The sequence below is a fragment of the Poeciliopsis prolifica genome, unplaced genomic scaffold (genome assembly GCF_027474105.1).
Source record: "Poeciliopsis prolifica strain line A6 unplaced genomic scaffold, Auburn_PproV2 SCAFFOLD019, whole genome shotgun sequence".
NCBI lineage: Eukaryota > Metazoa > Chordata > Actinopteri > Cyprinodontiformes > Poeciliidae > Poeciliopsis > Poeciliopsis prolifica.
Window position 1 is genome coordinate 7,757,419 of NW_026562394.1, and position 9,724 is coordinate 7,767,142.

Sequence of the window (9,724 nt, forward strand, 5' to 3'; positions counted from 1 at the left end):
ACAATCAGCTATCAACTTAAATGATCGAGTTCATCAAAGAGCCTCTCCTTGAGTCTGACTGCAGCGTCTTTAAAGCGCACCTTCAGGAAACAAATTCTTGTAAGTGCTTCCCCGAAAGGAGATCAGAGAAAAGATTATCTGTGCATAAGCTTTTTGATCATGATCATAAACAGATGATCATCTGTTTATGATGTTTATGAAGCTACAGCTTTACAAGATGAAGCTGTAATTTAGCTAAAGTAGAGGCTGATAAAAAAATTTAACAGCTTTCTAGTTCTAATGCATAACTTGCAATGATGTCACGTGATGTTAATCAACCAATTAGGGAGACATGTTGTGAAGTTTAAAGCAGAAATGAGTGAGTAGAGAGTTTGTGGATTTAATTTTCAATTACCTCAGAAATTAGGACAGTGGTAGTAGAGCGTATGCACCATATATGGCATAGAGGTCATGTTCCTTGACGAAGCTGTCTTGGGTTTGATTCCTGACCTCCAGTAATCTCTTGAATTTGAGTCCAGTGATGAACCCTCTTTCATAGCATGATTTCTGTGCAGATACCATACGATTGGATTAGGTTAAGATAAAAAAGAAATTTAAAGGGGTTTAAAGTTTCATTTGAAAATCTGTTTATGAAATCATGCTGCATTTTTAGCTGTTAAAAATCCTTAATAACCTTTTTGAGTATAATCACATTCAAAGCCAAGTGATTGACTAAAGTAGACGGTCTCATTGTCATGACACCAAAATTATATGGGTCTAACTAAAGACCAATTAATATTTGTAGTGAGTAAATTTACTCACTACAAATCATCAGCCTTGGGTAACCCCAATCTACAACCATCTGAGTTAACCTGGATTTGTTCTGTCTCAAAACTACATCCAACTGGTAATTGAACTACACAGGCCAAGAGTAGTTAGCTTTCTAACCAGAAAGCTATTGTTAAAACACTACAGTAGTCAAGAAACGACATCATGGTATACATCATAATACTCAGGAGTTATTTACCCAAAAATGATTACACTACTGCTCCCTTTGAGACCAACTGAATGTTAAAACTCTTGTCTCATTCCAGATACCAGAGTTTTACGTAAAGATGAGGAAATCAGAGATTTCTGATTTCCACCTGGAGGCGGACGACAGAACGGAGGAGGAGAAACGGAAGCAAAAGGCACCAAAGAAGGATGGCTTGGCTTCTGCTTTAGGTTTGAGCAAGGAGGCTCCTAAAGCCCCGATGGACACCGACTACCAGGAGGAAATGGAGCCGGTCAAGCCTCAGATCCGATTCAATCTCAACTTTGACAAGTGAGTCTCAGCACACAGTCATAAAGTGATTCTGTCTTAATTTACCATTACATTACCACAGGGGTACTGTGAGCTGTCAAGCCACTTATTACTGATTACAATGGACTAAAAAACTGCCTGAGATATGCAACAACTTTTATTTGCAGAGGGATTCGAGGTGAGGCATCACAGCCAAAGAGAGACAGCTCCACTTTCAACATTGAGCGTCTGTTTGAAGCAGTGGGCAGCAGAGACGTCAGCAAACTGGACGGCCTGTACCAGTACTTGCATCAGAACATGAAGAAACTCTCTGACTCTCTGTGTAAGTGTGTAAGGTAGACATGACCCAGCAGGTGTCCCACTCTGCAGATCTGTGTTCTGACTCCACCAACATGCGATCACATCTACAGATCAGTCTTACGGTAAAACCGCCCTGATGAAAGCTCTGCTGCACCTCAAAGATGGCAAAAACGAAACCATAGAGGAGCTGGTCAAAGTTTCAGAGAGGATCGGCGACATAAAAGAGTTTGTGAACTCCGCCTTCACAGATAGCTACTATAAAGGTCAACTTTCTTCTGAAGAAACGCTTAAACTTGACAGTCTGCTCTCTATTTTCATGTTCCACTGTTTTTAAATAATGTCTTTTTTTAACAACAATAACAAAATGATAAAATATATGTTTTGTTTTGTTTATTATAGGTCAGACTGCTCTACATATCGCCATTGAGAGGAGAAGTATGTCTTATGTAAAGCTGCTTGTTAGCAAAGGTGCAGATGTTCACGCCAAGGCCTGTGGGAAGTTTTTTCAGCCTCATCGTGGTCCCAACTTCTACTTTGGTAAGTTTGTGGGGAGAAGGTTTGGTTCTGACCTGTGTAATTCGTCTTGAAAAAGGTTATTGCTTCTGGCGAAAGTTTGGGCTTTCTCCCTTTGACTTGGATTGTCTCCAGTAGTTTTTTACCGGGCCAATCGGCGAATAGCAAGAGAAGTTGTGAATGACAACGTCAATTATCTGCGCTGCTTTAGAATTGTTGAGTTGAGTTAAAGTTAACAGTCGCCTCATTTGATTAGGCTCTTGTCAGTTCACAGTGGACGATTGTTTACAGACAATTTTCGGTAAGTTTATTAGCGTTAGCAAATAGATAAAATCGAAAACCTCCAGTCCACACCATCAACAAGTAAACGTCTATCAACAGTTGAAGGATACAGGGCTGGTATTTACCAAACTAATTACGCTCTATAATAGCGCCACCTAATGTTGGGTTATGCCTCAGGTTTTTAACACCTGAGGTAAAAGTTGACTGTTATACCACATGTGAATCTGTTGGAATGCTTTATCCAGTGCAACACCAGTTTTGATGCATGTTTGAGATTATTATGTTGATGGAACACCAATGTGTGTCAATCATCTTTCCGGCAATATGAGGTAAAGTTGACAGATTTGAAGGAAGCTCCACTTTATTTTCCCAATTCCTTTGTGAAATTCACCAGTAACAGTGGCCGTGTAACACACTCTCAGTATAATGCCTCAACCACCATTAATCTCAGAGGCAGCAAAGCATATGCTGTGATTCACGCTGTTGAATTGTTCCACCATAGGTGAGCTGCCCCTGTCTCTAGCAGCCTGCACAAACCAGCCTGACATCGTGAGCTATTTGATGGAGAATGAGTATCCAGCGGACGCCAAGATGGCAGACTCTCACGGCAACACAGTGTTGCACGCCCTGGTGTTGGTGGCCGATAACTCGAAGGAGAACACAGAATTCATAACGGCCATTTATGATCTTATCCTAAAGACCACTGCCCGACTGCATCCCAAGATAAAGCTGGAGGAGAGAGAGAACAACGATAGACTCACACCTCTCAAACTGGCTGCCAAGAATGGCAAGATTGGGGTGAATATGGTTGGAGCCCTCAGTTGTGACTATATCTGGTTAGAGACAACTCACCTGGTTGTCTCTCACCAGGTGAGTCTGAACTGTCACAGTCTGTTTATAATTTCCTTTTACATTTGTCTGCAGGTATTTTCTCACATCCTGCAAAGGGAATTCCAGGAGAATCACTTCAAGCACTTGTCCCGTAAATTCACCGAGTGGGTTTACGGACCCGTCCACAGTTCTCTGTACGACCTGTCCTCTGTGGACTCATACGAGAACAACTCTGTTCTGGACATTCTAGTCTATGGCAGTGAAATTCCCGTGAGTCCCAGCTTTGCAGACAAACTCGGAGAAACCTTACGCTGTCATCAAGGTCACAAGGTCGTGTCTCTTCTCAGAACCGCCACGAGATGCTGGAGAAGGAGCCGCTCAGCTGCCTCCTGGAGGATAAGTGGAAGAAGTTTGGAGGTGGAATGTTTTTTTTCAACTTCCTGGTCTACCTTGTGTACCTGATCATCTTCACTGTTGTAGCCTACAATAAAAAAGATGCAACACAGGTAAACAGATTTAAACGGTGATTAACGGAGTCTACTGGAGACGCCCTGAACTAATGTCTCCTGTTTGTCCCACAGCTTCCGTTTATCCCTGAGGACGCCTGGGGTTACCTGTATGTTTTAGGACAGCTGATGACTTTACTAGCAAACTGCTATTTCTTTGTCATTGGGGTATGTGAGACACATTTGGTTTATATCGCTACCTAGTACAGTATAAGTTTAAGTTTAGTAAAACCTCTACAACAAGTGTCAAACCAAAGGCCTGGGAGCCAAATTTGACCCGCCATAGCTTTGAACATAGCTTCATTAAAAAGACCTTCAAAAAACAGCATGAAGATGAGTAGAAATGTATTTTATCAATTACATCAAAACATCTTTGTCTGTATACTACCAAATTGCACCAATGTGAAAAGACATTTAATATCATGGATCGAGAGATAACTATTCATTAGTTTGTCAATGGGTAGTCTTATCAATACGTTCGGCCACAACCGGCCCTTCGAGGACATCTGTGACCTTGTTATGGCCCAAATGAAAAAGAGTTAAACTTCTTTTTCTATATTGTCATAATCCCAGATTGTGGGCATGACGAGGAAGAGGCCGAAGCTGCAGACACTACTGATTGATGGATATTATGAGATTCTCTTGTGAGTAACGTTTTCTACTATTATATTGTTACAGATTTAATGTCTACGTGTCAGATTGTCTAACATGGAAACACTGTGACATTTTGAGGACTTTACTGGGTGTTGGGTTTTAAACCAAAACTTAACAGATTATAATTCTTAAAAGTGTCTCCCTATGCACAATTATACACTACCATGTATTATTTTGTGATACAAATTACCGAGTCAAGACATAAGTTTGTAGTTGTAACAAGTCAATGTTTGAAACAGCTCACTAGATATGACTATTTCTGCAGACTGTAGTGACTACAAGTAAACTTGGGTCACATGCTTGCATCAGTCTAACATCCATGCTGCTGTTAGCTTCACTCAGGGTTTACTGTTCCTGGTCGCCACTGCTCTGTTCTTGGCGGGGAGGCAGGAGTACCTGGGCTTCCTGGTGATCTGTCTGGCTCTCAGCTGGGTGAACATACTGTACTACTCCAGGGGCGACAAACACATGGGCATCTACAGTGTCATGATACAGATGGTAGGGGTTCCACTCAGCTGTGACTGACGTTGAAGTGGATTATTTCCCATCTAACTTCTGATTTCTTTGCAGATGATAGTCAGCGATATCCTGCGCTTCTTTTTTGTTTACATCGTTTTCCTCTTGGGATTTTCAGCAGGTATTTTATCTCAGCTCCAGTAAATAGAGAGTTGACTACTCTAGGCTTGTCTCACATGTATTTGTCTCTTGCTACAGCCCTAGTCACACTGCTTAAGGAACCTGCACCCAAAAACCAAACAGAACAAGGGAATCCAAGTCTTTCTGATAAACCCACAACTGATTTATCAAAATGTGTCACAACTCGCTACAAAGGCGTCGCTCATATCATCCTGCAGCTCTTCAAGTTCACCATCGGCATGGGCGACATCGAGTTCATGCAGAATCACGAGGACCTGGAGGTCTTCTACCTCCTCCTTATTGGCTACATTGTTCTTTCCTACATCCTGCTGCTCAACCTGCTCATAGCCCTAATGAACAACACTGTGAAAAAGACCAGGAAGGAGAGCGCTGGCATTTGGAGGCTGCAGGTGAGTGACTGGCGTTCCTTTCGTCATTTATTGAAGAGAGCAGTGATTAAATGGGTTGCTGTCGTCCCCAGAGGGCTCTCACAATCCTGGACATGGAGAAGCGGATACCCTGCTGTCTGAAGAACAGTTTTCGCTCTGGGGTGGAGAGGAAACTCGGCACCGCTTTTGGAGACGATCGTCGAAGGTGTTTCAGGTCGGCCTCTTTATGTTTATTTCAGCTACTCAAACACACAAAGGGCTGTGAAACCTGGGTTTATACTTTTGAGATTGGTAAAACCTGATTCTTTGCCATCCACCATCCAATTGGATTAAATGATTAAATATATTTATCAATTCACTCCATTTATCTGTCCTTCGTGGATAAATTTCTAGGGGTTAGAAACCCAGCTAGTGTTTCTAGCACTGATGCTGCGAGCCGACAGTGCTAGAAAGACAGCTCCCATTGGTGATTTTTTAATATTCATTATTTTTATTTATTGTTTAAAACTTATTGCCAAACCTTTGGTCAAAGTGTGAATGCTCAATATAGCTGTTATAATGAAGGTCGATATCACCATTAATGCATCGTTTCACTTTAATCCAGTAGAAGAGCGTCACTAAAATCTGATTAGGATTTCTATTTGCTGAATACCACAATAATGAGATAGGGAATATATGAGAAATCTATTTGTCAAAGCTGGAATATGTCATTGTGTTATATTGCATATTATTATATTAAGCAGCACATACACAAACGTGATTGATAGCACTAAGACCTTCCTCAAGGCTGTGATTTGTTGTTTTTTCACCAAGAGCGGGGCAATTACGCAGATTGCAATAGCATAGTATAATAAATATGTAAGAAACATTTTAGAAAGGTTACATATTTTAGTTTTAATCTCTTGAAAATCAAAAGTTTGTATATTATATTGAGGGTTAACCTGGTGGGGGCACAAGTAAAGCCTGGGAAACCCTAGTATTAGTGAGGAAAATAATGTACACAGGGTTTCAAGCTATTTAGAGCTGCCTCATGTGTTGCACAGCTGGAGGCAATGGAAGCATGTTTTGCTTTGTCTCCTCAGGGTTGAGGAAATAAACTGGAACAAATGGAACACCGACCTGGTCAACATCAGTGAGGATCCGGGATGCTGTGATCTGAGCCAGCAGCCTGATTTGGAGAGCCCTTCCAGAGAATTTAACATAGGTTTGAAAAGCTTTTCTTTTGTCCAATACTGAATATATTCAGATCTTGTACTAGTGCCTTGTTTTTTCCACAGGAAGAAGCTGGAGAGGCTTTTTTAAGGACAGCACAATGATGAGGAGGCGGATGCCTCAGTAAACTTAGATGAGCTCTCGTCCTGTATATCTGAAGAAGAAGAAGGAGAACAAGAGGAAGAAGAAGTTAAACATGGCTGCTTGGCTTGATCAACACGGTTTTCCCAACTCAAACATATTGTTGTGTAAAACAGAAGAACTTTAACTGATTCCCTAACTGACTTGGAAGTGTTTGTTTATTGTGTTGTATTGACTATATGCAAGAAAAAACAAAAACAAAAAAGAAACTTGAGTGATCAAACTGAAGGCACACAATGAAATGATCACTTGAGGCACCATGGGTTTGTGGTTTTCGCAGCACAAAAAAGGTTGAAATTGCACTCTGTGCTTATTACAGGCAAACAAAGCCGTACATGCCACATGTACATGCCACTGGCTGCCTCGCCCACTGGCTGACTGACAGAAATCTATTTTAACACCTACGTACATAAGAATCTACCTGAAGCCAACACAAGACGAAGATACACACCAAACAAATGTATCTATTTGTTCAAAGCAGTATGTTGTTGCTTAAGTGTAATGTTACAAAAATACTGGAAACACAGAACAAAACAAAACCAAGTGCAAAAAGACAGCAGGCTATAGCGGTGAAGTGAGGGGAGCAAGCAGCCAGGAGTGACAACAGACGCGTTTCAGTGTTGGGAGGCTGAATGATGGACCAAAAGACCAGGGCTGATTAGCTGACGGGTTGCAGGTGTGATGAGAGGGAGCAGAGACATGAGTCCAGGTGGAACAGGAAGTCAGTTCATCATTATCGCCAGTAATGCATCGTTATCTTCATGCATATGCATTTTAAATCACCAAGTAAATATTTGTGTCCACTAGAGTACCTTTCTGCCATCAGCTGTCTGAAGTCCAACAAAGCTGATCTGATGAATGCATGACAGTCTCCTCATTACCTTTGAGCACAAAAGAAGCTTAAAATAAAATAAAAAAAATTGTATTTACCAATGTGTTACTGCAAGTATATTGTAATATATTCTAATGCATTTTTGAATATATTATATTCACATGTATGACTTGTGGTTATATTGCGATATATTGGAAAATGTAGATGCAAAATCTCATACATGGAAATATGTTGCTTAATGTATTGAATGATATTTTCCAATACGCAGCGTCATAATTTTGTTTTGTGAAAGCAGCTGACCTTCGCCCCATGCCAGCTGACTTCGCACCTCCTGACTCTCCTCAGCTTGAGTCATACTTCCCCACAGCATGCTGCTACCACCAATATACTGTTTAAGGTTTGGTCAGCTCTGTGGTACTGGTCAGAGATAGGATCATGGGTCATGAGAGAGGGGAAAGACACGGGGCAACAGTCGCCATTCAACACCCTGAAAGGCAGAACTTGAATTGCTGTTTGGTTTATGTGATGATTAATAACTGTAATTGATCATTTATTATTTGTTGAATTAATAAAATGATTATTTAATTTAATTGGGGTACCAACTGCAGCATCTCTTGAATCTTGTGAAGGAATTAGTTCAGAAACTCGTCACACCACCAGTAATGATCACTGACACGAGTATTTCTAATCAAGTCTGAGAATTTATGAACAAAACAGCCCAACTTTATAGCCGAATTAACCATAATGGATTCCAACAACATGGAAGCAGAACAACTCTAATGGACACTGTGGAGTCATTGTAATGCTGATCATTTTGCCATGGGGTCATCCCAGTTTGTTTTCAAAGTGAAAACAAATTATTTACATTTGATCTGCACATTTAACAGAGCAGCGATCCTCCATCCAGGTCTGCCATGTGCTTCATTGGTTTCACTCTCTGACACAAAATTTGTAACGAAGAGGGGAACAAAAATTCGATTTGGATTTGTTTCAGATTGAAGGTAAATATAAAAGTCTAAAACCAACATCTTTCAATCAGCAATTTCAAACTGAAGAAAGCAAAAATAGTAGGTAAGAGTTTATCATCACGTTTTCAATCTCTATAAATAACTCAGTGGAATAATTTTACGACTATGTTTATACAAATCCAAGGTCCACTGGATAAATAAAAATGTAAAGGCAGAATAGTCTGCTGAGGAGTCTTTTGGGTGTATCATCTGCATACATCTTTGCAATTTTCAAGCATTTTCATATGCAAGCAATATGAAAATATTGTAATATCGTATAAAATATGAGGAGTTCAAAGCCAGCATTAAGTATATTGTCATCCATGCACCTGCATCCAAGCTTGCTCAACAGCTGCACAGTTTACTAGCTGCTGCTGTCGGTGACCTTCTGGTGTGGCTCCTGTTCCGGTTTTGTTTTTAGCATATTTCACATCCACTGGCCAAACATTGGAAGAAGCAACTATTAGCCGATTCTCAGTCAGGCTGAAAATGACCAGGATGTCTCCGTCTTCTCCTTATTCTCACTGCATATTTTAATTAAGGCAATATGGAGCCCCTGCTGCCCAGGTGAATGTTCAGTTTTGGATTCTGTTGTTTGTGATCTTTCAGACTATAATGAATGATTAAATTAAAAATGACTGTATTTAACTCTCATTGTTTCTGTCTTATGACTTCAAACTTATATTTGTAATCAAGGCTAGGATTGGATAAATATCCAATATCTTCATCTCAATATTTTTTTCAATGTAACCGTTTCACCAGAAACCATCAGCGATATTTTTTAAACAGTGAGCACCATTCTCCATCAGGTAATTTTCTCTTTAAGTTGATTGTGGAAATATTGAAGTCATGAGTTACCACAGATTCTGTTTTTAGAGTTTGGTATTTTTCTTCTGAGTTGGTGTGTTCAGGACGATGTGCTGAATGCAACGTATAATCTTATTCTCTTTTGACCAGAGCACCTTGTTTCACGTTGCTACTGTGTCCCCTATGAATTTTGTCCATGCAGGTTCTCTTCTAGTAAAAGATCGGTAGATCACCGAAGCTCCACCAGAATTAAGGTACGCCTCTCCGCAACTGCTCTGATCTTGATAAACACATAAAATTTGAATGAAAACACATTGAAGCTTATATCTCTA

General features: G+C 40.4%; 1 protein-coding gene across 1 annotated transcript; it reads left to right on the top strand.

Moving 5' to 3' along the window:
* The first annotated feature begins 1,057 nt into the window (after window positions 1-1,057).
* On the top strand, window positions 1,058-8,168 carry LOC129368478 (transient receptor potential cation channel subfamily V member 1-like). The gene is made up of 15 exons (XM_055043466.1): window positions 1,058-1,303; window positions 1,450-1,604; window positions 1,693-1,845; window positions 1,982-2,119; window positions 2,880-3,175; window positions 3,302-3,478; window positions 3,556-3,714; window positions 3,790-3,882; window positions 4,288-4,358; window positions 4,701-4,866; window positions 4,939-5,005; window positions 5,083-5,414; window positions 5,486-5,607; window positions 6,476-6,597; window positions 6,671-8,168. The coding sequence occupies exons 1-15, from the start codon at window positions 1,095-1,097 to the stop codon at window positions 6,730-6,732; spliced, it is 2,322 nt and encodes a 773-aa protein (XP_054899441.1). The 5' UTR covers window positions 1,058-1,094; the 3' UTR covers window positions 6,733-8,168.
* The last annotated feature ends 1,556 nt before the right edge of the window (window positions 8,169-9,724 follow it).

Excerpts from the sequence above, each read along its gene's own strand:
- LOC129368478 (XM_055043466.1), top strand. The coding sequence starts at position 1,095 with ATGAGGAAATCAGAGATTTCTGATTTCCACCTGGAGGCGGACGACAGA. Across the intron at positions 4,867-4,938 it reads ACAGTGTCATGATACAGATG|ATGATAGTCAGCGATATCCT; the intron begins GTAGGGGTTCCA and ends ATTTCTTTGCAG. Across the intron at positions 5,006-5,082 it reads CCTCTTGGGATTTTCAGCAG|CCCTAGTCACACTGCTTAAG; the intron begins GTATTTTATCTC and ends CTCTTGCTACAG.